This window comes from Amblyomma mixtum, chromosome 1, assembly GCF_055824585.1.
Source record: "Amblyomma mixtum isolate Tamu chromosome 1, ASM5582458v1, whole genome shotgun sequence".
NCBI lineage: Eukaryota > Metazoa > Arthropoda > Arachnida > Ixodida > Ixodidae > Amblyomma > Amblyomma mixtum.
Genome location: NC_143012.1, coordinates 77885780 through 77912797, shown reverse-complemented (window position 1 = coordinate 77912797; position 27018 = coordinate 77885780). Strand labels below are relative to the sequence as shown.

At 48.3% G+C, this 27018-nt stretch overlaps 1 protein-coding gene across 1 annotated transcript in view; it reads right to left on the bottom strand.

Moving 5' to 3' along the window:
- Positions 1–3441: 3441 nt before the first annotated feature.
- Positions 3442–27018, bottom strand: part of Fim (plastin-2 fimbrin) — a 39372-nt gene continuing 15795 nt past the window's right edge. Inside the window, exons 2-5 of the mRNA XM_089552761.1 lie at positions 9649–9873; positions 6955–8232; positions 4638–4778; positions 3442–4091 (exon numbers count right to left, since the gene is read on the bottom strand). Coding sequence (XP_089408887.1) covers positions 3909–4091; positions 4638–4778; positions 6955–8232; positions 9649–9873 — 1827 coding nt within the window. The 3' untranslated portion in view covers positions 3442–3908. The remainder of the gene's footprint in view (positions 4092–4637; positions 4779–6954; positions 8233–9648; positions 9874–27018) is intronic.

Here is a 27018-nt window from a genome sequence, read left to right as displayed (position 1 = left end):
CAGTAGAAACAATTCCATACAGTTAGAAATGAAAGGGCTGCACCGCACATACAACTGCGCGGCGCTTCTGTTTGTTAACTGTGTAGTTGCGTTTTGATTTGCTCGACGAACGACTGGCATAAGCAATCACAAGCTAATTGCGGCCGTGGCCTTGTGTGAGCACAGCGCCATTTACGACTCCGCTGGTGACTTCGATGGGAGCAGAAGGGCAGAAATGGCGTAGGCTAGGGACCGATGCCAGAAGAAATTTCTGATGGCGAAAAGCAGTCACACTTACAGGTCAACTTGAATGACACGTCATTGCGTAGGAGGCATGTGGGAGGGTAGGCGACGTCGGAAAACCTCGGTACAAAACGGCGGAAATAAGAGCAAAATCCTAAAAAAGCTCCGAAGGTTCATCTCGAACTGCGGAGCTGTGAAGTTGGTGAGAGTCTCCACCTTCTGAGGATCTGGCTGGACCCTTTCCTTATCAACCAAGAGATTGAGAATTGTCTAGTGTTCGTCAAAATGACGCTGCATATATTTAAGGACTAGGCCTGCGCTTTCAAGTCAAGGACAATGGCTAGGCGCGTGTTGCTCGCTAAATGCGGTCCCAGCGATCATAACGTCGGGCAAATAATACAAAGAAATATGCCACTTCAGACAAAGCAAAACTGCGTTCGTGAACGCTCAGTGGACGAGGCTCAGTGTTTTGTCGATAACAGTAAGCAGGGGCCTCAGAGCTACAAAAGTGAAGGACATGCCCAAGAGTGTTCTGGAAAATTTGTTACGCGCTTTTTCTAGAGAAGTTTCATTACAACTTCCGTGGGCTGTGAAGTCAAACATTAGAAAACAAAATCGCAACAAGTCGTGCATATGAGGTTCCAGTGCGTGGAAGCAGGAACTGAAACTCCAAGAGAAAAACAGCGGTGTACTAAATTCCATAAAGTGATATGAGGCATATCTCCTCTGGTTCTATCGTTCTAAGGCATCACTGAAAAACAGCCACTAAGAGCAGCCTCTCTATGATTCACGCTACCACATGAGATAGCCTCATGTTACCTCACTTTATGCTAACTTGTCCCGGACTTTGGAAAGCACTCAAGTGACACCTCGGCATTCTGGGCTACCAGGCACTCACTCAAATCTGGACCCATGAGCCCCGATACCAGGCCTTGTTGGCATTTATAGCTGAAACTAGCCTACATGTACATATGCGAAAGGGCATATTTGCACAATAAAAAAACAAGGAGCCGTCGTCGCACAGCATACCTCCACTACTTTAAATAAATAGGCAGAAAGGACAATTTGCGGCAGCGAGGCAGACGGCACCTGGAATGTTTACTGCAAGTAATCACAGTAATGCACAGCCAAAAAAAGAAGCAGCAAAGTTTATTTCAGCGTCGAGTGAAAAAGGCACATACAGCAGCTGGACGAAAGCAGTTCATACAAACAACGGCAGGCTAGAGAATCACGAAACGCGATGTCCGAGGTGAAAAGTCGTGAGGCTTAAACTCGAGCCATGCCCAGACTAGGAAAGGAATGCATACGCCGCATGCAGCAGCCGCAAAAACACCTGCCGACGTTATTCGAGACCAGCCCCTATGTGTTACAAAAACACTAGTAACATCAACACCTGTTTCTATCTGTGGACGTCAACAAACCAACCTTTATAAAACCGAGCAATTTGTTTATCCCTGCTGCAGCCTACAATTAAACGTGCAAAGCTCAGTTCAGCACATTTAATCTGCCTGAAATTGTGCGCTACTTCTAAGCATACTTTACCCTAAATTCAAGTGAAATATCGCCAAGAATGCATTAGATTTTGACCATTTAAGCATTCTTTGGAGACAAATTCATCACTTCTTCATGTGGTGCTCCAGTACTGCCTGCTAGAGTCCGAGTAAAGATATCGAATGTTTGGGCTCCAATACTACAAAATTGGTGCAGATGAAGAAAATGAATGTAAAAAAAAAGAAACATGGCAGAGTGAAAAATACACTGCAAATACTAGTTATGTGCAAAACATTAACTAATATTGTGGCTGTTTACAGCCTGCAGTCACATCAGGATTTCGTTTCCTCTGAAGTCACATCAGGATTTCGTTTCCTCTAAAAAATGAGTTCCTGCATTAGATACGAAGAGTCGTGGACATGTTTCCTACCCAGACATTGTACATGGAATGTTGAAGGCTCTGATCCTTTGCTCAATACATGTCACAAATGGTCACAAACAGCACTAATAACCATACAAATTTAAACATTGTGTGTGTAAGTTTAACAGCAGAAAAATATATGTATATATAACCACTTCATCTCTCACAGTCTACTAACACAAAGCAATTAAGGCCTTACACGTCGGAAGCCCGAACATTGAAATGAACATGCAAAAGGAAATTTAACAAAACTACAGCCGAAACGAACAGCCAAGCTCTAGAAAAGTGATCAAAACCTGGCATCAGTAAAATTGTAAAATAGGCTTTCGAGGAAAAAATCAGAAGTGCAGAAAATTAAATTCGTGTATATCATTCACATCATACAAACACAAAAAAAGATTACAACAAACATTATGTACAATATGCACATGCACCTTAGACGAAGAGTAAATAATGAGGGCACGTCGAGAGTTAACCTTGTATGTTGCTAACGTTTTTTGGATCAAAGCACATGACATTAGGACAGAGCGATGATTGACCATATTTTCGCCACCAATCGAAAGCACTTTAAGGCAAATGGGAGAAAAGTTTGCCAGTTCACTGCATTACTCAGCCATTAAGGCAAAAGCTGTCAGCACTGGTTGCAAAAGCAGACAACCAAACTGCAGTTGCAGAAAGGCTAACTGGTTTGAAGGATTCTATTTTTTAGGCTGTATAAATCCTTTCAATAACAATTTCATTCAAGTGCGGAACAATCGTCATAAACGTTCGTGAAGAACTGAGTCTATAGGCATAAAAGTGGCCATAAATGGGTGCTAGTGAAGAAAAATTAACGATTATGCAGCCCAGCGTTGAGCTGTGAGTCAGCACTCGTCCTATGTTCTCCCTCCTCTGGTCCGTCATGTTTTGCACTGTTTTATTAAGAATATGCAGCCAGCAATCTGATTCCAAAATTAAATTTTGCATGAGAAAGTAAGAATTAGGAGAGTTAAAGAATTTATCCAATGAGATAAAAACATTGCCAAGCTAAATGGCAGTGGATTCTTCTGGCAATTTAATTTTTCTTGAAGTGAAAATGTCCGGTAAAACAGGCATTCTACAAGTGCTCTACCAGAGCCAGCACATTAGGTATTTAATGAAAGTAGCAAGTCACGTCGATTAGTAACGATTTTACCTCAATAATGACACAATGGACATGCTGTCATTGTTAGTAACATGCCTTTCAGCTGCAACAGCTCTGTCCATAGTCACACATACTTTATCTAATCACATAACAAGTGTTGGTAAGATATTGTAACGGTAAGTGTTGGTAAGATATTGTACCCTAGGAATGATAATTGCACGCCTGCAAAAGAAAAACAATAATCTAAAAACCAACGAAGAAAATGTTCAAGTATTTCAAATAGTAGGCCTACACCCATCATGTTGTTAATGTGTTTGTTCTGTTCCTAAACACCCTGCATGTGTGCTTTGTCAACTGCAACATCCTTTCCTGTCTTATGACGCACAACTTGCAGCTCTCATTCTTCAGCAGCACAATTTCAAAAGTCTGAGTTCGTGCCACGAAGTGCTTTCAAATTCTAAGTACATTGAGCCATCTCATCCTGAAATTAGTCTCTCCCAGGCCAAAACACTGAGCTGTAATGCCGCATAACACGAGAGAATGGCCAGAGCAGCATTCAATTTGAACACAGGCCACAAGGAGCCAAGCTCAGCCAGGTATCAGAGAAGACCACACTGGATCTAAAAGGCATCTGTGAATGGAGAAGGGACACTACTGCTCCTGCTGTTGGTCTTGCTTCTGTCCAGGTATGTAGTCCCTAGCCATGAGGCAGGCGAAGACAGTCATGACCATCTTGTGTTTGCCCTCGGCAATGTCCTCCGGCAGAGCATAGATGCGGGCCCCCAGCTTTCGAGCCATCGAGATGGCATACTTGGCGTTGGCCAGCCGCTCCTCCTGCAGACAATGTGAGGAATTGTACACATGTCAATCCCATTTATCATTCCTTGAATGGGAAGGTTGCAAAACATGAGGGCTTATCACGATCAGCCAGATAATGCCCACAGCAAGAAAAGAGGATTGCCGCCTCTAAATTTGCACTAGGAGATCATCCGCTGAATATAATTTAACTTAAACTGCAATCTGTCTCAAGCCTACTTTCGAGTCACAAGGCTATCAAATGCCTAGCAGACAGACTTTGCAGTTTTTTCACAAAAGCACTGCAAATTAAACATGGGCAAGACAGGGAACGGGAGTGGTTTCATATCCCGGATGTCAGCACAGACAAGAGTGATGATAGTGACATCGTGTTTTCACTGAAAGACGCCAGAAGTAAAGCGGCCATTATAGTGTACCGCACACCATGTGCAGAGGGTGCATTATAACGGCTCGATTTCTTCTACAACCACTCTACAAATGATCAGTGGCGAGTTTCAAAAACCATTCCGATTTTCATGAAAGTGGAGTGGCCCTGTGCTAGTTCCAGAAAAGAGAAGTACATACCTGGTTTGTTGCATTGAGCACTTGTGCATAGTTGATGCACCCAGGGTTGATGGCATCCACCAAGTCAATGATGGGCCGTGCATCGCAAATGCAAGGGTCCTGGAAGCTGCGGATTTGCGATGTCTTCTGGGCAGACTTCAGCTGCGCAGAGAGACAACAAAATTACTTGAAATCCTAGGATATGGCAACCTTAAGCCATTAAAGTTCAGCCAGCCTGGAATCAAAACCAGAACGTCCGCACACCCACAAGGTCCGAAATAAAGTCTGACCTCAATATGCCGAATAAAGATCAATTTTTGGCCATTTTCAACTCTCCAAAACCTTCCTAATAAGCCGTTATGCTTTGACACCGAACACTTGATTGGATGTAGAAAAGATAATATACCGAATTCACCGACGCCGTACCTGCCCCGACGGTAAGCGTCACGCTTCGCCGCACTACACGTGTGGCTAGTGGTGGTGCGGCATGAATTCGCGCCATAATCTCGCCCAAGCCGGCAACGCTATGGAAGATGCAGTGGCTTTTCAGTACCCTGCAGTGTCACTGTCTAGCTGAAGTCTGTTGCCGGCATGATTTTCACGGAGGTAGTAAAAGCCAATGTTGCTGTGTGAAAGTAGCCGCGCTGCAAGAATGCGGAAAGCCTTCAGACTGGCGTGCAGCTTTTCCACGTGACACCGCTGCAATGCGCGGAAGCCAATCCAGCTGATATTCGGACAGCCGTCCCAGTGTACTCTAGATGGTGTGCAGAGAAGCAAACCCAACGTGGTTGGCGCTCTCGTTTGCGGCATCAGTAATCACCGCCAGTGCTTTCAAAGCAGCGTCAAAAATTTCGAGCTCTCTTACTGCCCCCTAAGAATACTCAGAGTTGAGCCCTACTTGCCCGCTCTTGGGACGAAATTTTATATAACATGATTTTTGGTTATATTGAACTATTTTATGACTCTGGACATTCTGCATCTGCCCTTCGAAAATAATCCCGCACGTCACAAATCCCTCCGAGCCGTTACTACACTGCAGCTATAACATGGAGCTGCACTCTACAGGCAACCTCATGTTGTCATGAAGGGGATGGTGAAGAGAATGTGGTCTACTCTGACACGAAAGGCGCGGGTTCGGTCCCGGCCGCGGCGGCCGAATTTCGATGGAGGCGGAATTTTAGAGGCCCGTGTACTGTGCAGTGTCAATGCGCGTCAAATAACAACAGATGGTCGAAATTTCCGAAGCCCTTCAATACGGCGTCCCTCGCAGCCTGAGTCGCTCTGGGACCTTGAACCCCAAAAAAACAATCTGGTCTACTGCAAGCCAGCATAAGCAGACACTGCACAGCGTAAAGTTCTAACAGCAGCGCCCTCCTCGTGGTGCCCTTACAACAGAACTGCAAGTTGTGACCTAACAAAAGGAAATTAGAATCTCATTGTTAAACAACCATTGTGTGGCATGCCCAGCTGCATTTGTTGATATTTAAGCGTAAGCAAATCCGACAAAAGTGATATCACGCTCACTTAGAATTTTTTTTTTTTTTACGGCGTTCGCGCAGTAGATAGGGTTTAACGTCCATTAGTTGCGTTTGACCTACGGGAGATATCGCAGTAAAGATCTCTAAATTAATTTCAGACCACCTAGTTTTACTTAACATTCACTGTGATCGCCCATCTCGCGAAGTTTTTTGTACTGAACCACAAACGAAATGCACCTCCACGGTTGCGGTTCAATCCCAGAGACTAGCGCCAAGCTGCGAGAGCTTTAGCCGCTGAGCCGTGGCATGAGGGGTAGCGCAAAACCAGAGACAACGGACAAAGAACATATACACATACCACAGGCGCTAACCAGAGCAGATGCAGAAGGCAAAAGAACGTGTTCTGCGAACGGAGGCCGCAATAAGGGACACGGTCGCATACATGCAAAAGGACGCCCGAAGAACTAGAAATACAACTAAGAAGATTCTTTGTCCGCCGTCTTTGTTTCGCGCTACACCTTATGTCATGAATCACCGATACCGACTTGCCCAAGTTTCCACCCTAGCCGCTGAGCCACCGCGCAAAGTAATTCCACAGCTTTTGCAACGCAATCGCTCCAGAAGTTGTCGTTTCCGCAGCTATTAAGCCTGTCTTTCGATGACTGTCCCTTTATAAAAACCGAGGTGGTCAAAATTAACCCCACACTTCAGGACTAAAACGTGCCTCATAGGGTACAGTGCAGCTTTTGGGGAGAAAATCCATTCTGTCCTATATAAAGACAGGCTTCTGGCTTTGCAATATAATGATAGGCACAGTGATTGATACATGCTTGGCACACCACACCAATGAGTGTACGGACCTTTCCGTTTGCCCACTGGACAATCTCCTGCTCCACAATAGGATGACCAGTGCCAGCCAGTTGCGTCAGCACCGAAAGAGTGTAGGCGCGCATCAGCTGCCAGACGAGGGCCAGGGTCAGCGTAGCATTGCCCTCGAACAGGTCTTGGCCAGCCACACCCACGAGCGAAAATCCCTGCTTGCGACCCAGCTCGACGGCGTAGTTGCAGTTCTCCAGGCGCTCCATGAAGCCCTTCAGCCGACTGAAGGTGCGGTGCACGCGGGTCCAGTTCACCAAGCCTGGCTTGATCACATCAAACAACTGGAAGATGATGAGGCCATCAGCCAGGTCACTGTACAGCCAGTTCACGTAGGGGCTAACACCCATTGAGTTGATCCAGTTGCGGTACGTCTTCTCTTCGCGGGTCTCCTCCAGGCCCTCGAGGCCTTCCAAGGCGTTGCCGTCCTCAGGGACGTCAAGCGCCGGGTGGTTGTTGAACAGGTTAGCCACGAAGGCCACGTTCAGCTTGTAGACGCCGTCGACGACGTCCTGCGGGCTCAGGAATGATCGGCAGTTTATCTTGTCTGCCTGCTGGAGCATGACCTCCGCACGTTGAAGAAGGTCTGGTTCACGCATCGCCTCGACGGTGACGCCCGATCCTACCGGAGCGATCTGCCGCAGCAGGATGGTGTATATCTCCGAGTCGCGCACGTCGGAGGTGAAGTTTGTGAGACGGCGCTTCGTGCCAGCGCGTTCCAGGTGATAGTTCACCCAGCGCAGAAGAATGGCCTCGGGCGCCAGGTGAAGCAAGTGCGCCATATCTTCACCAGGCTTGACCAGCTGGACAAGTCCTGGGCAGTGCTGCAGGGTAATTTGGTTGAAGAGACCAATCTTGATGATCTGCCAGAGCAGGCCTAATACAAGATGCGGCTTTCCACGAGCCAGGTCGTGTGCGTCGATGTTGACGATGTTGCATCCAATAGACTGAGCAGAGCTGAGGGCCAGCGTCAGGTTCTCGTGCTTGGTGTAGACGGTGAGGCCCTTCTTGTTGATGGCACGCTCGTCGATGGTCTCGGGGCAGGAATGGTTGATCATCTTGCAGAGAAGGATGCCGTCCTTGACGCGCTCGTACAGCTTTTCGCCGGGCACCTCGATGGGTAGCAGGTGGGCTAGGTCCGGGTCAGAGCCGAGGTTCCGGTTTATCCAGTCGGAGAAGGCAGCTCGTTCTTCGTGACGAACGGAATGTGTCGTGCCCTCACTCGAAGCCTCGGACATGCCTCCCAGTGTCTGTACGTTCTCCTGAAATTAAGTAAAAGCCGAATTTATCATTATTATCAAACATCTCAACTAGTTAACTGCCCATACCATATAACTTTGCTTTTTGTTTTCTTGGACATTTCGATCAACCTTCCGTCTGCCAGATGTGCCTACCAACGTAGTATGACTGCACTGAAGTGCGAGTCTAAGTGGTGTGCACATGGCAAACACGGATGTGTACGCAGCTATACACTGCGTTGGGCAGAGCGCTGCTATATCAGGCATTATACAATCGTTCCCTCTATTTATGCAGTTTGTTTTCAAAGCAGAAATGCGCTCAATACCATGCGCGCATAATATTCGCGGGGCCAAATATGCGTCCGCACTGCACAGCCCACCACGGACAATGGGTAATCGAGACCAAGATTGCTTGGGCAACAAAGTCACTATAAGTGCACACTGCTTTCACGGCTAAGCGCACAGTCTAGATTGCTCCTTTGGGAACATTATCGAGAGCACAGGTTATGCGTGTTACTCATTTGAGTGAGGAAGAGAGGTCAAGAGCAAGCTGTAGTAGAGATGTAGGAAAGGAAGATAAACTTGAAAAAAAAGTCAGCATTTGGACCATCGGTGACAATCCATTCCTCGATAGATGGCGCCACCACTTAGCAAGTGGATTTGCTAATTATTTAACTGACCTCACATCCAAATTTAGTGCAAAAGATGCAGTCAGCGTTATTATAACGCAGTTCGTTAGTTAGTTAGTTAGTTAGTTATATGGGGTTTTATGGCGCATAAGCAACTATGGCTATCTTGCGCCAAACACAAGGTTAGATGATGTTATGTCAAGTGTATAAAGGTTACATTATAACAGGTTTAAAACATTGGCTTTCTTTAGAAACTTACAAACAAGTGAAAACTCGACAAGTGTCTGCTCGCCTAAAAGCAATGCGGGATGAAATGGAATCTGTTGATTGTAAAATACAGTAAAAAACTTCCTCCTAAGTTCTTCGAGATGGGAACAAGAAATTAAAATGTGATTAACTGTGAGCTCCTCACCACACATTTCACACACAGGTTTGTCTTTTTTTGTTAATAAGAAGTTATGGGTGATGTGTGCGTGACCTATGCGTAAACGACATAAAATTACTTCGATAAAACGCTCTTTATGGCGGCATGATTTCCATTCTTTTAAAATGGGCTTTATGGTATGCAGCTTGTTGTGTCCTTCATTTTCCCAAGAAGCTTGCCACTTGGCTCTTAGTCTATATAACGCAGTTCCTCCGAGCCGGCCGACCACCGAGTGAGAAGTCGGTACGCGGTAACACAGTAATAATTTGGCGTTGTCTCGATTTTTGCAAGACAGATCTTCGTTTGCGACGGCGAAAGACGTCAACGGAAATGCAGACATAGCACCTAAAGAGGAAGGCGCTAAGACACGCAGTTCTGCTGGCGAACCTTTTTGGAGAGCATGGCCTTGAATCCGGCCGACACCTCCTGGCTTCGTAGCTCGGTGTAGATCTGCTCGAACTCGGCCAGGGACAGGCGCCCGGGTTCGGCGAGGGCTCCCCGCCGCCTCTCCATGTCCTCGATCATCTGTCGCACCTTCCACTGGGGCAGCTTGAAGCCCACTGCAGCCAGGGCATCACGCAGGCTCGACAGCTCCACATAGCCCTTGCTGAGCTGCAAGATAATGACAGAGAGAGCACGTAATGCAAAAAATGCTCCGCAGTACAGAATTCCGGGTTAAAACTGATCAGACTCAGTCTACTTGTGTGTTTAGCGCTTGCGAATAATCCATTCGGGAGGGGGGGGGGGGGGGGGGGGCAGAGGAAGGGGGGTAGTTGGGAGTCGCGCCGCGCGGGAGGACCCAGGGCGCGCCTTAAGCGCTAACCGCATGAGGCGATAATTCGCGGCGACACGCCGCGCGACGGCACCGCACGATGAGCTGAGGGCCGCTGAACCACTGTCGCTCATCGCATGGCCCAGTTTCTTCGTTCGCAGAAAATTTCGCCCATCGCCCGGAAGTGCCGTGCGAGACTAGCCAATGACGGTAGGTCTTGCGGGTGCGAAACTTCCGATCCGTTTTGCGGACGAAAGTCTTTTTTTTTTTTTAAGCGGAGCCGCAGCCGACGTAGCCCTCTCCATGGCAGGTATGCAAGAATTTAAAATGAAGTTGAAGAGGAAAGGGTGCTGTAGGATATGTCCTACACGCACTATAAGTCGCAACAGCGCAGGAATGTTGCCTGACGCCACATCGCAGCGTCCCTCGGGTTTTTATTGTGTTTTATCTTGTATGGAGCCTTAGGAAAGTTGTTCTACGCGTTAATTAACGCAAAATGACTGAACGCTGAAGTGGCAGCAGTCGAGCAATACTGAAAACGCGCCGCTCCGACGCTGTGTCCCGTTGCTTCGTGCATTTGCGCCAGCGACAGCGGTGGGCGACGGCGTCGTCATCGCACGACACATCGCGAAGGAATATCGCCTCATACGGTTACCGCTTTAGACATTTTCGTCGCCATAGTGTGCCTTCAACACTGGCGGCCACAAACGTGGCAAGAAGCCATCCAGCACATTCGAACGGAACTGAAAAGCTTAGTGCTTACGCTTTGATGTGAATAGGTCGCAACAGAGCAAAATGCACACGTTCGTGGATGCTCACAGCTAAACTCACTTAAATTCTGACAAGATCGATAACATCCTCATTGGTCCACACGTAGGCACTGGAGTTTTCTCCGGCTTATACAGGTGCTGACAAGGTCGCTTACACCGGATAAGTCTCTTAAAAAAGCCAAAGATGTCAAGTGTCCGGGACACAAGCCTTCTGGAGTATAATTTGAGCATAGCTCGCGCTGATGCGGGCACTAAATATATCCTTATATCCTAGTGAAATTAAAACAAATTGGCACGTGCAAGGCATGCGATGCGAAGAGAATATAGCCAACGGTCTCTTAGGGTAACGGAGTGGACTGCAAGACATAGCAAGCTGAGCAGCCGGGTCGCCACGACAGGTGGGCAGGTGAGATTCGGCAGGTTATGGGGATAAGGTGGCACAGCAGCTCTCACAGGGCCGCGTCAACTGGAAAGATACGGGAAGCATTCATCCTCCAGTGGACGCAGCTGGGTTGATGATGACGTAGCACAGACAGATGAGCTAGTTCGTACGGTATTTTTAAATGACGATGAGTACTTCGCACTATGTGCTAAAGAAAGCCTGCCACCTACCACCTCTCGACATACTATTACGAGGGATTCAAGACAAGTGCCTCTAGTTCCCTGGGATGCCACCATGTGGCGCATGGTTCCGAACACTGAAAAATAGCGCTCTGACGTCATTTATTACGTAAGCAACAAAGGACGAGTGTCTGTAGAACGGAATGTGGCAGGCTGTTAGGCTTAGCGGCGTTGGCTCGACGGTGTTCTGATATCCTGGGAATGATTACGATTTTGTCAACCTGTGACAAACTCATAGCAAGCCATTCACGCTCACGCGGCAGCATATTGTGCAGCTAACTCCAAGACCATTTCTTGAAAATGTTTGAAGGCATGTTCAGTCTACAAGCTGCCCAACGGCCGGACTCCAATCCTAAAATCCAGCCGCTGTACATAACAAGTCACGCCCGAACCCGTCTGGCCCCGTGGCCTTTGTATCCGAAGTAGATGAAATCAAGCGGATTCAAAAACAGCTGCACGGAGCAGGAAGCAGGTGCACGACGCCGGCAACCGCGCTGAAAACAGGACGCAGAAAGCTAGGAAGGGGGGGGGGGGGGGGGGGGGGGCGGTTAAGCGCCACGTCGCTACTCTGCCGTCACTTTTCTTCGATTCCGAGCAAATCGATGGTGACCTGAGAAATGTCCACTTTGAGCATCGCTAAATGACGGCATTTCCTCTTCGGTTCGTAACGGCAGCACGAAAATGCGCGTTCGTCGGTCGAATATGCGCTCTTTACGAAAACCGAGTGACAAAGCAGGGACCGAGAGGCGATGACGGTGACCAGATTTCATACATACGAGACAAGTGGGGACAGGCGGCTGGCCCGACAATTTTCGAAAATGAAACAGACTCGAAGGACTAAGGAATTTACACGGAACACGATGCTTCAGTTTGGGCAAGTCAAAATGAGTTGTGCCGAGTTTCGTTGCGATGTCTCGTCTTGTGTTTTGTCATAAGTTGCAATGACAGGCACTTCCTTAAGTCATATTGCATAGTGTTCTGCTAGGTATTCTCTTTAGTGTTATGTATTGTGTGCTGTCTTGACAGAGGTTGTCTTTTGTGTTACGCGTTTTGTTCTGTATTGTGTAACGGAGTACTTCACTGAATACTGGGCCCTGAGAATACTGCAATCAATAGCATCTTATTCATGCACTCCAAGAAGCATGTGTCTGTGCATACAAACATGCATGTCAGGAAGGCACAAATACCGCCACGGACACGCACACACGCGCAAAAAAAAACAGCAAAACAACTTGGGTAATCATTGCACTCAGCACCGCGCATTCGTTCAGGACCGCTTTTCGCAGGCAGCACGCTTTTTGGGGCCCATAATAACGGAACTCAAAGGCGCGCGCAGCTGCCCATATGCCGACAGCTGCAGGAAGGCCGGGAACTGCCGGCAAAAAACAAACAAATAGGACGCTAAAACAAATAGTAGAGGAAGAAACACCGTCCCAGATAACGTTTCATCCCGGGAAGAGAATGACGGCGCCTCCGCGCCCCGAACAATGCAGCCACATTTTCCTTTGATTTCGCGCGGCCGTAAAGCCGTGAAAGTAGGAGAAGCCCCCCTCCACACCCTCCCCGATTCCACCAAACAATGGGACGGTTCTGTTGCAGTCTAACTCACGCTGAGCGCGCCACGTGACAACAGCTATGACACGGCCGTCTACGCGTGGACGACCGTCGTCGTATACCATTGTCTCCATCTTGGTCAACTCCGATCGCTTCTCACCCGTCCCACTCCTTTCTCTCGACGCGAAGGCACATTTCTGAATGTGGCGACAGACCCGTGAGCCACCGGTGCTGGCAGACAGCTTCATGGCATCGCAAACCTAAACGTGCGCGCAAAAACTTGGTATCAACGTTCTGAGCCTTTGTTATCGCAACATCTCACGCGGAAAACATGAAGGAAAAACAAGAGAAGTTCTACCTTGACAACTGATGTGCAGCCATTTGAAAGCACATAAAAGTACTAGAGTGATTACTGGATCAGATTTTGGCTCTAAGGCGGGATCTATGAAGCCTCTTAACATACGAGTGTTGGAGCTGGCGTGTTGGAGCTGACGGAGGGTCCTGGGCACAGACCGATGTAAGCTCGCTAAGAACTGTCAGTGACAATACCGCAGGTGTCTTCGCTCACAAATGATCCAATGTTGTGCTGACGCATACAACGACAGTGCGCAAAACGAGGAAAGCATGCGGGTAGAGCTTGGTTTCTGAACGCCCATTACTTTCGCGAGGGAACTGAGCCTCTGCGAACATATCAGGGCTCTGCGTCATCTACGCATTTTCGAAGCCTACAACCCAAGCCTGGTGGCCAAGCTGTTTGTAAGGGTATAAGCTGAGGTCTTGTACAGAAACCAGTACTGCCAGTGCTGCCCTGACTCGTATGAATTGCTGTACAGACCACAGGACTCCTCCAGTGCCTGATTCAACGGCTCCCGAGAGCAAAAAAATTCAGGGGGGCACCTTGTTGATTTAAGGTGCGGTGAGGCGGTGTTACTGCTTGTGTCACCGATGTGTGGTTAAGATGTTAATTACGTACACAATTGTTTGTGAATCTTAAATGCTGGAGACACTGGAAGGCGTTTGGGAGGCATCCGTCCGATTCGACGCCTTTCTGCAAACACTCTCCAGCGTTCTAGACAAGGGGAACTAAATATATGTTGGCAGGAAGTAGCGTAGCCATTAGCACGCTCGGCTGCGGAATGGAAGGACGGTGGCTCGAATTTCATCGTGCACAAAGATTTTTTTTCCTGGTCTGACTAGAAAAAGCGTGACACCTCTGCTGACAACCTTCTGCGGACAACCTTCTGTCGACAACGATGAGGCATTAAAGGCTTTCGCCTTAAAAACGGCCGGCGCTTATACTGACCAGCTTTTCGTGCAACTTGGTGGCGGCGACGTTCTCCGGGGGCCAAAGCTGGAGCTGCTCGCTGGTCAGCTCGCTTTGCTCCTCCCACGTGGAGGGTGAGGTCGCCATCTTGGCGGCGGCCGCCAATGGGCGACCACTTGGCCGCCGACGACACGCCTGCCGCGGCGGCCACTCGGCACGCCAGGCCAAATCTTGAACGATCTTCGTCGGTGCCGCAACCTCATCTTCCTCTCCTTCAGATCTTCGTGAAACACACGTGGCCACCGGAGACGCATACAGCCGTCAGCGCACCTCTCGAGAGCGTTCGAACGACGCGCTCTGTTGTGCATTTATGAAAATCGCGGCTGAGTGCACGATCCGATATAGCTTTCAATGCGATGAGGAGTTGAACACGACCCATGGGAATGTGCATGCATGATAAAGGCCTTGTGTCGAGCACAGGACACGGGTAAATGAAACAAGTGTACTCTTCGGTACGCCGTTCGGGCGCTCTAGACAGGAATGTGGACGACTGCACACCTGAACATGGCTCGTGCAACGACATATTGAGTGGAGACGCCTCTTTCACCCGGCTTTACACTGCACTGATGATCCTTGTGTGATTTATTGGTTATGGCAAGTTGGACTAGGAGCATGTCAACACCGCTCTTTCCAGTGGATCAATCGAATCTGGAGGCACTAAGAATGGTTGCATTTCAAGGCTTCGCCTTCACCTCGCTGATCTTGATGATTTGCAGACACCACAGTCTTGAGTAAACAAAATCCTCATCTCAGTTCACCCTTTATTAGTCGTTTTGGCCGGCGCTGTGGCACGGAGGCGGCGACGTTCGACTGCCGAGCACGAGGAAGTGTGGTCGGAGGCGAAGTGCATCTTCCATGGACTGTACCGCATGCCAGGGCAGTTGACGAGTCCGAAATGGTCGAAACTGATCCGGAGCATTGACTATGGACACACTTTCTCTCTGCCTTCCGTAACTTCACCTTTCATAGTTTCCCACACTTCGCCGTTAACACATCACTCCCCGCTATCGCGAATTCAAGAACTCATTGCTACATCGAGCTTGGATACAAAGTTTGACAGCAACATCATCTTACCAACTAGCGCTTTGCAGTCAAAATGACTGGCGCCACTGTGAGCGAGCTGCGTGCAGAAAAATGGGGCGCGAATGTGCGACTTCGAACAAGCGTGCTGAACTTTCCTCATCTTCTGACAAGTTTCGCGCGGAAGAATAGCAACACATTTGTTGGATAAAACATTGCTGTCTGTGGCTCCCAACGGGCTCTGAAATTCCCTTAGACGTCCTTCGGACGTCCGCGAAAGTCTTAATGTACATTGGGAAGCTCTGATCTTGTGTTCCACACATCTAGGAAGCGCTGTAGAAAGTGGACCTAACGGTAACTTTCGCTAAGTGGTGACATACCGTTTCCGCAAATTTTAGGGGCGCTAACCTTTTTTAAACGCGTTTGGAACGCAGGGACGTTAGTTCTGCGGGGCAATGATATTTTCTGATTACTTCGTAATTTGGGCATTAAAGCGTTAAAGTGTCCACTATGGGCGAGACATGATCCTGCGCTTCGCATTTTTTTTTTTTCGTAAATAACGCACCTTCCTCTCCTGACATCGCAACGTCACGCACGTCATGACCAAGGCGGCGGTTCAGTCAGCAGAACCGTCGGCGCGAGGCTGGAACCGCTGGGAACACCCGCCAAACGCGGCCCGCGTCGAGTGTCCAGCACGATCTCCGCTGCCGCCTTAAAAGGCAACGAGCGAGAACACATGCGACACTTTCCAGACGCGCAGCGACGTCTTATCTGGGCCGCTCTTAGAAAAAGCAAACACAACCGGATGACAGGCTTCAATCTTCTGTCGTTCTCGTCTAGCCCAAGGACGTAGCCGGGAACGGATAGAGAATACCAGATGCAACAGCATGCAGAGCGGCGTAAGAATACCACCACGAGATGTCGCCACAATGATATGACCCCGAGCGCACACTGGCAGTGTCCGCTTTCTGCCGGTTCAAGACGACGCGGCCATTCACGAACAAATGCCGACTCGTGAGCCGAATGGAGAGAGCCCGGCGCTGATGTAGACATCGAATGGCACAAACGACACGTAGTGCACCCGACTGAGCAGCGGAAGAGTTTAGAAGAAACAAATCAACGCATTATCACGACACCGAAGGCACGCCTAGCCTTCAAAGCATGCGGTTGGGAAGGTTCAGGGTTGATTTCGAGCACATGGTACTCTTTTACGAGCACTGAAATAGCTGTACGCGGGTGCATTTCGTATTTCAATCGCTGTTATCGAAATCTAACCGCGGCGGCAACGCAACGAACCGGAATTCCTAACGACTTTCGTACTTGATACGGCCGACTCCTGTCGTAACATGCGTAAGCATTAAAAAGGAAGCAAACATTCTCATTTTCGTTTTTTTTTTACCGCAGCTTGCGAGTTTGAGTTTTGAAAGACGTCGATGAGGCTCCAGAAAGACATCCATGAGGTTGTAGAAGTTTGCTGCTAGCGTGAAATTCTTCAGACAAGTGTGTGCTAGTTGCGTTGGCACCAATGTATTGGAACAACGATATGCGCTTTTATTTATATCTGGAGTCTTTTTTTTTCCTTCTCTGGCTCACCGCGCCATTGAATCCTGCACAGTGGCAACTAGATACAAAGCGGAAAGCCAGCATCGACATCCTTTCCGAGACAGGCAGCGCGCGGAAAAGGATGCGTCTGGATTGCGGAGCCCTCGGGCCAGGCGCGCCTGAAATGCAACCCCCCATGTGCGGTGACCTGCCACCGGGGAACGCAGATAGAAAGACCAGGCTCAAGCCACGCTTATCCGCCCTCCGGGAACGCTGTCATGCATGCGTTGGAGCAGGCTTGTGCCCCGTTGGCATCCGCATTCGCACAGGGCCGTTTGATCAGAGTTGAGTCTATTCAAGTCTCCCATACGACATCACCGCCATAGCCCATGTCGCATGCACGCCAAATGACCTCTTGCAAGACTGCGAAAGGACTCACGCAGAGAGTTCTCATTATACACAATCAATGCCTTTTCATAATGCGGACGGATACGTCAAAGCACCTGCTTCATCACCTGCTACGTCAATGCACCTGCTACCGAGACGAGCGCAGCGTTGCTATACTCGTCCGCTGCCACCACAAATCGAATGAACAGCTGTTACGTTTTCATGTTGGGATTCGTCCTTCAGCAGAAACGACATCCCGCAGACTGTTGTGACGAGGTGCACAGAACGTGCGCTGTTGCCTTCACTGTGTTGCCAGGTGTAAACAACAGTGCAGCAAACAACGCGGCGAAGATCAGGGGGCGGTTTTTTTCGGGGAAGGTACACATATCTTCCCATCGAGCACACCAAAACGTCAAAACGCCTGCTATTCGGACTGCTGCGGGCAGGTGCTTACACCGTTCTCGTGCCGTGTGCACACACAGCAGTCCAGCTTTAAATACGGCTCCCAGAGAGTGCGTCTGGAAAGATCTATAGTTGGCTACAATGTCAGCCCGCAACGCCACCGCCCTTTTTTCAACTTAAAACAGTGCGCAGGGACAGGACACAGTCAAGAAACACACAGACACAGCACTGACTGACAACTGAGGAATTTACTGCTTTGCTTGCAATAAATACAGAAAGTATCGTCTAAAATACAAAGAAAGCCTTGAAATCGTCATTTTGTCACTTCTGTCGTCATTGCTTGTCCAGATAACCCATTTCTTTTTTCGTCAACGTTAGTGATGGTGTGCACACCATCACTAACGTTGACGAAAAAAGAAATGGGTTATCTGGACAAGCAATGACGACAGAAGTGACAAAATGACGATTTCAAGGCTTTCTTTGTATTTTAGACGATACTTTCTGTATTTATTGCAAGCAAAGCAGTAAATTCCTCAGTTGTCAGTCAGTGCTGTGTCTGTGTGTTTCTTGACTGTGTCCTGTCCCTGCGCACTGTTTTAAGTTGAAAAATGAACCAACTGGCCCCACTACTTCCCATGACACCGCCCTTTACCCGTCCCCTTGGCCTAGGAGCACCTTGTACACCTTCTGCCGCACTCGACAGAGTGCAGCGCGACGTACCACTATCTGAAAGAGCCGCGCACTCGAGACGACGGGGCATATAGTGCCTCGGGGAGGGGCCCCGATACGGGTCCTCTCGACCGCCACCCGGAGAAAAAGCAGGGGGCACCGAGGCCGTTGCGCAAAGCGCGTTGGCGACGAGCGCTCGAGTGGATGTCGCGCGAGTCCCACAGGCACCGGACTTCTCTCCATGCCTCGCGAATAAGCGAGCTCCCCGCGTTCCTGGACACGCGGCCGCGGACTACAAGGCCAAGAAAACGAACAGCCTTATGCGGCGCAAAGCTCGGGCCATGCAAACTTATTAAACGAAACGTCCCCTTACAAACAGTTTCAGACAGTCTATAGTGTGTCTATAGATTTCTGTATATAAGGTCTATAGACTGTCTATAGACAAAAGTCTATAGGAAATACAAATGCCATAGACAGTCCATAGATTATCTATAGATTTATGGCCATACACTTCTAGTAGACATATCTATAGACAGTCTATAGACTATGAATAAACAAAAAGCAAGATCTATAGGAAGCCAATAGAGTCAATAAGAAGTCTATAGATTGTCTATAGACCATTTTTTATAAGGGTCACGTGCTTCATGCTCCACTCAGGTGGACGTATAGCGTTTTTTTTAAAGCCCCGTTACCAAGAAAATCTGGCGTCGGCGCCGGGAGCGCAAAATCACTGGCGTGACACTGACAGGTGGTGACTAGAGAGCAACCTAGGAGACATGTGGGCCACATAGGTCAAGTGATCTTGAGGCGTCATCGCAACCTGCCCACCGTGGCAGTTATATTAATGACTGGTCGCTCGGGAACAGCAAACGGGGCCGCACAAGGCCCACTGCTGGGAGCACCTGCCATCGCAGGGCACCAGGAGGGGTGCGAGGACTAACCGGGATCTATGAATGTAAAGCAGAGAATAACCTTTGGAATATATGGGAATTAAACAATGGCGCGGGCCTATAGAGCAAGACGATTAATCAGTTATGAAGGGGTGTGATTACGGGGGAACCGACTGCCTCCTGTTTACTTTTTATCACTAGGCTTCGGGGCTATTGCCGAATGCTCCCTCCTGAGTTTTTTTTCCTCAATGACCACCCATAGACTGCTTCTTCGGGGATTTTTCGCTCACAGCGCCGACGACGCGGGCAACGACGCCGGATTTTCTGCGGAACGAGAGAGCCTTAACGCGAACGCGCTAATACACACCCTTATCAAATCGATATTTCTCATTTAATTTTTGTATTTCGTTCTTATTCGTACCATGCGCCGCAAGGTGTCAAGGTCAGTTACTGCGGGGCCATGCTGCAGAAGCCTCTCAAAACTAAACTGGAGAGGCACTAGGCGCATTAGAGCTCGGCTTTCCCGCGTATACCATTACAAATTTTTTTTAGACAGTCTATGACTACAGAAGTCTATAGACTTCTGCCTGAAAGTCTATATAGGCTCAACAGACAAATCCTAGAGAAGTGTCTGGTCTGGTTTGGTTCATGGGGTTTAACGTCCCAAAGCGACTCAGGCTATGAGAGACGCCGTAGTGGAGGGCTCCGGAAACTTCTACCACCTGGGGTTCTTTAACGTGCACTGACATCGCACAGTACACGGGCCTCTAGAATTTCTCCTCCAAAGAAATTCTAGCCGCCGCGGCCGGGATCGAACCCGCGTCCTTCGGGCCAGCACACGAGTGCCATGAGCAGTGAGGCAATACAAATGTTATAGTACATAGAAAATCTATAGATTTATGACCATACACTTTTAGGAGAGATATATATAGACAGTACAGACTATAAATAGACAAAAAGAACTCTATGGGAAGACAATATAGCCTATAAGCAATCTGTAGACTGTCTACAGACCATTTTTATAAGCGCAGAAGCCCCAGCGCAACACTGAATATCTTCGATATATTCGCTGGAACGGCTCAGACTGTAGCGAGAAGTCCATACACGCTGCAACCCGGAAGCGAGACGGTGCCAAAGCTCATCTTCGAGCCGAGCCGAGCCGTGCCGAATCGGCAGTTTCTCGAGATACGCCGCCTCTTAACGTTTGCTTTGCGAAGGCGTAATCCTTTCGAAAGCGGCACGCCCGAAGATACCGTTACGGGCCATGCGCGGCGCATATGCGCAGTCAGCGTTTATATAACAGAACAAAAAGGCAAACTCTTATGTAAGAACACACATTCTCGGCCGAACTGCGATGTTTACTGTACTGCAGGATGCTCATGCGGTTGATGCATTGAGTAAGACATTGCGGTCTATATGCAGTAGCGAGCATTTTTCTCAGGAAGAGGCACGAAGTCGCTGCACCGTTAAGAGCGCCGGCTTTGATCCGTAGAGCAAGCAAGGCTACGTATTAGCTGCAGCAAGTAGTGTTTTCTTGAAATTACCCCGCGCCACAACTGGTGATAATTGGCATCTTCGAAGGTGAGCGGTTACCGAAATATATCAGCGTAGTGCACTAACTGAAAGTAATGTGCCTAGAACACAGAGCATGCAGCAAACACTCACCCGTGATGCGCTGTCTATTGTTTACTTTACTCCCAGGGCCGCATAGATGTTTGGAACGGGATTGAGACAGGAAGGAAAAACGTACACGCGAAACTTACTAATACAAATACTGATGCCTTTTAAAAGGGTAGGTAAATTCTGAAGAAAAAAAAATTGCCACGAAAAAGTTATTAGCACATACACGACAGTTCGTCTGATTTAAAATATCAGCAATTTTTTTTTCATGATTTCTGAAATGAATTCAGTTACACGGACAACAACATTCCATTGATGTCACAAAGCGGAAATTACCGTTTGTACAATGGGATGCCAACCTTGGGACGATTGGCCCAATGCGACTTGTATAGTGCCGCCTTTGAACGCACTCACTGTGTCGTGTGGATAGGTAACCTACGAAATATGACATATGAAACTTACTGAACGGCGCGGCGCGTACTAGCACTCACGTCGACACCAACACACACACCAATCAGTGGCAGCAAAGAAGCGGACGTTTCGGCACGCCTCACAGGGGGATCAGCTCTGAAGTGCCAGCTGGCAAGCATCCGCGCCGGCCTCGGTTGCACAGTACTCGTACTAGTCCTAAATCATCGCCCCGACGCCGGAGAACATCTGGCTAGAATCGCGTCCATTCAACGACGTCAGCAGGAGAGTCCGCGAAGGCCGTCACTAAGAGCAGACACTGCCCCCCCCCCCCCCCCCTCCCTCTCATCACCTTCATTAGCCCCGCTTTGTGTCCTCCAAAGACAAAAGACTCTCCCATTGATCTTCAATTTTACCCCGGCTCACATCGGCGACTCCAGCCATATACGTATACCGGCGGCAGGCCTAGGAATCTTATCTGCCCATACGCGTCTGTGCCTCCCCCCCCCCCCCCCCCCGCCCCTTTACTTGGGTGCTATCATTGCCGGTCCGTAACACATACTGTTCTCTTTGCTTCTCCTGGTGTACCGCAGTTTTCGCCGCCGTATTCGGAAAGAGAACTGTTGTAGAGTCGACGCGAACTGCATATCGAGCACCAGAACCCGCGTGGGTTTCAACAGCCTTTGCCGGCATTCTCGGAATCCCAGCAACAAACCAAGCGCTAAACAATGAGTCTTCATTCCAACCTTCATTGCAATCGGTGCCCTGTTGCCTGTTGTTCCGCCGCTGATCTCTGAGGCTATACTACATCGCCAATCACCTGCACAAAGCTACGCTATCACGGACTCCTCAATCGTCTCAACGCAATCATCAACGTCAGGAGTCTGAATCCAGTGGCAGGAAAAAAACACTGATGCAAAAATTTCAGGTTTGGAAAATGAATTTTTCTTTTTTTTTTTTGCAGAACAAACGCAAAAAGGACCACCGCATGTAAAAGATTCAAATTTTACCGTTAACAGAAACGAAAAGTTGGTCCCAAGTGTCCCTTCCAAGCGGATTAAAAACAACACACTATGGAGGACGAGTTGAACAATAACCGTGCGACACGCGGCGGAGAATATTTCCCGGTCAGACTTTGCACTTGGTCGCGCAACACTAGCCGCGACTAGGAAACAATGGTCGCACACTCAAGCGCAGCTTCCGTTTTCTACAGACACAATTCAAAAAAAAAGAAAAAGTATTGGAGGGTTAAAAAGAGTTCCGCGTTTGCATTTCCCTAGCAAGCTGTCACAACCTTCTGACGCCACACCCGTTGAGGACCCTGGCTGGCTCGCCATCATTGTGCGCTTATCGGCGTACGGCCCACGCAGACCTAATGCATCCCACTAACGGGACGGAGCAAAACGCAAACAAATCTTATCAGCGCAGCCCTCCCTCATTCACGATTAGATAACGCGCACGCGATGATAATAACTGGAATATGCTGGGAAGCACCACGGCTGATGCACGTTAATCCGGCATATTCCCAGGCAGTGAATATAGATAGATAGATTTAATGAAACGAAGGCAAAGAGGTCGGGCAGAAATGTTGATATCTGGCCTGCTACTCTGTATTATGGAAGGAGAGGAGGAGTTGGGTGACGATATGGTGAGAAGAGATATGAGAGTATGTGCATGCACATTTGATGGCACCACAACCGCGACCCAAGCAGTGAAAACGTTAAGCAAAAGCAATGAAATGAGGGCTGTTTCGCCTTTAGGGTTACACCAACGGACCTCCTCAGTCTCAGGCGGGTCGTAATTTCGCATTACTTTTGATAAATATAACGGAAAAGTGTTTTAGTAGTAAACAATAAATGCTCACATTTCTACAATATGTATCATACGTTATACGCTAGTCTTCATACAAGGCTAAGCAATTGATCGGTTACACATCGACACACGTCGCCTGAAGAATATACATTGTTTTTTCACATTGTTTTCGATTGACTATATTAATGTATTTACTATTTTGCTTGTTTGGCTATATCGATACCAAAATTATACATCTTTCGGGGATCTTAAGTGTTAATTACGCTTCATTACACACTTTTCCATATAATTTGACACAAATCCGGCGTTTTTTCGACCATTCTGAGACAATTCTACTATGCCGTGACGACTTCCGGTGGATGTGACGTCGCACCGTTCCCGAGGCTATATCGACGTTCGCGCTATTTCGACGCAATGTTGACGTTTTTGACTATAATTAATTATTGTAGACTCATCAAACGCGGCTTCTAGGATCATTTTTTCCTCCTCTATCTAAAGCAACCATTCGTTTTCTCCTATCGTTTTTAGTTCCCGAGTTACAAGAGGTAACACGCTGTTAAAGGTGTGACACCCTCAACTAACGAACGACAGTATGAGCCAATAAAGGCTTTCGCCTTAAAAAAAAAAAAAAAGCCGCGAGGCAAGAGATACCCTACGCGCTTTCTTCATAACGCAGCTGCTAAGCTATGCAGCTGAGATCAATCCGGCAGCGGGGAACGAAATAAAGACGCAGCGTGACTCATGGTAGGTGGGCGGGTTGAATCACCCTGCCCATGCAGATGTGCGCGACGCGCGGCGTCCTTCGCTTGCAGGAGCACGGCGCCAAGTAAAAAACAAACAAAAAATCAAACGGAAATCAAAGCCGCATTCGCTCTCGGCATGTGACGAGCGCACAGAGACAGCAGCAGCCGTCGCGCGTGCAACAGCGGCAAAGAAGCGAAGTGCCGATGAAAGCCTTCCAAAGCGCGAGTGTGCTCCCCTCCATTCGCCCTCACTTTTTTTTCTCTCCGTCGAACGGCGTTTTCTTCACGAAGGACGCAATATGCGCGGGTGCTGTCGCCTCTCTGCGCACACGTCGCAAGACGTTTTGGCAGGAATGACGCATAAAAAAACGGCTTCCCTCGTCTTCAGAGTGCTGCATTCGAAATAGCGCCTTCTCAGGCACCTTTCTCTTATTTTTACACGCTTGCGTGTTTTCCGCTGGAAAAGCCATTCGCTCTGAAAGTTTCGTCCTCTTTGTTTTAAGTTTTGTCCCCTGTCCTTTCTGCTCTTTCTTCTAATTCTCCATTCGTGCTTGCTCGGATTCTATTTCTTGATCCTTCATGTCAACTACTGTCACCAGTGTAACTGTATCGAGAAGTGCTCTTTGTTAATTTTCCTTTTCATATCTTAGTTTTAGCTCCCATTTTGTTTAATTTCTTGATTTGCATCAGCGTGAACTCCCACCATGGCACATCTCCTCGACCTGGAATTGGTAGATTTACGAATTAATAATCAAGTGAATAAATCGTCCCACCGCCGGTGATATTCGAGACACCTTAACACTTCCTCACGGCGCGGTTCGAGTATCCTCACCTGGAGGAGACGTATCTTAGGAGACGTATCTTAGGAGACGTATCTTAGGAGACGTATCTTAGGAGACGTATCTTAGGAGACGTATCTTAGGAGACGTATCTTAGGAGACGTATCTTAGGAGACGTATCTTAGGAGACGTATCTTAGGAGACGTATCTTAGGAGACGTATCTTAGGAGACGTATCTTAGGAGACGTATCTTAGGAGACGTATCTTAGGAGACGTATCTTAGGAGACGTATCTTAGGAGACGTATCTTAGGAGACGTATCTTAGGAGACGTATCTTAGGAGACGTATCTTAGGAGACGTATCTTAGGAGACGTATCTTAGGAGACGTATCTTATCACTCACCTTCACCAAACCTGCCTGCTCTGGCAGTGAGTAATCTCCATACGCGGCTGTCGCCTGATCTGAGACTACAGTGGCGCAGGCGACATCGCATTCGGAATGAGAATGATGAGGCTGTGTTCAATAAGTGAATCTCAGGGCTAATAACAAAACTGTTCGTTCTCTTTATTTGTTTAATACCCGTTTAGGAACTGCTGTGATTTCTCTAACGAAAGAGACAAGGTTCGAATGCACTCTGCTGGGCAAAATACCGCTACGTAAACGGCGCAGCATCTGGTCCGTACACGACAACATGAGCAAAGACATGGTAAAAGGGGCAACCGTGCGATACTCCGAGGCAATAAATTTCTGCGCTTAACTTGCAAGGTCGACGTGCAACACGACTGCCGCTACCCCAAGAGTGAGCATGACGAGCAACGCCATCTTATGACGAGTAATGCTGATACACTTATGAGAAGGATAACATGCTGCCGGCAGAAAAACTTGCCAAGAAGCTCCTGCTTAGGAGCAGATTCATATTGGCGCTGCGCAGCGAACCAGTAGCCTGATTCTGACAGCGTATGGAACATGCAAGTCCATTCATTCTTGTACTCGTATCGAAACTTTTATTCGCAGACACGCATCCCTTTACCGTCCCTTGTGGATTGTACAACAACTCTAAGAACGATTTTGCACAAAGCATGTGCTCTCCTCCTTTCGGTCGCCAGTGAAGTCGCATCGCTAACCCAGCCGAAAGTGCGCTCAGAATCTACGCTTATCGAAATTTCGGTGAAGAAAAGCGACCTCGACATTCAGCAGTAGCCCTCACACTGAAATGGCTCCCCGCCGCTACGCCCTCAGCGTATACAGGCACTGTAGCACACGTGTATTAAACAGATGGCTCCGTGACGTCACATGTGCCGGCGGCGACGGCTGCCACAGTCCCGGAACTATTTGCCGGCCGGCGGTTAAAACGTGGCCGCAGAGCCGACGTCGATGGAAGCGGGGAGGATACGCGAGTATCAACTGCGGATGCACATCCTGTGGAGGGGCCTCCACTGCTGCGCTCTTTGCACGCGAATCTGGAGCCACGAGCTATACTACAATACGTGAACTTATACGCCTTATACCCTCACAAGCGACAGAAGGAAATGATTCTCGCCATGACAGGCAACCGCTTTATGTTAGTTATATATGGAGTTTTATGGCGCATAAGCAACTATGGCTATCATGCGCCAAACACAAGGTTAGATGATGTTATGTTAAGTGTATAAAGGTTACATTATATTAAATTTAAAACATTGGCTTTCTTTAGGAACTTGAAAACAGGTGAAAACTTGACGAGTGTGTGCTTGCCTAAAAGCAATGCGGGATGAAATGGGATGTGTTCATTGTAAAATACAGTAAAAGATTTGTTCTAAGTTCTTCGAGATGCGAGCAAGAAATTAAAATGTGATTAACTGTGAGCTCCTACCACACATTTCACACACAGGTTTGTCTTTTTTGTTAATAAGAAGCTATGGGTGATGTGTGTGTGACCTATGCGTAAACGACATAAAGTTGCTTCGATAAAACGCTCTTTATGGCGGCTTGATTTCCATTCTTTTAAAATGGGCTTTACAGTATGCAGCTTGTTGTTTCCTTCATTTCCCCAGGAAGCTTGCCATTTGGCTCTTAGTTTGCTACGTACAAACTTCATGTAATACCTAGGAGGCAAATTCGCATGTTTTATTTAGCACACATGCCGGCTCTCTCATTGTCCCTAATGCCAACTATACTACAATACGTGGACTTATACGCCTTACACCCTCACAAGCGACAGAAGGAAATGACTCTCGCCATGACAGGCAACCGCTTTATGCTCTAGTTTGGTAAATAACTGCATTGAACTACTCAGAGCGTTGTTAAGGAGCACGACGCAAATTTTAAATAGCCATAAAAGAGGGGACCAGTGGTCTCCCTCGTGTTGATCACTAGGAAGAACTCTGAGCGGGCCGAAGCCTTTACGACCGCCTGGAGTTCTTAGAGAACTGGTTTGGTTTATAAGGGTTTAACGTCCCAAAGCG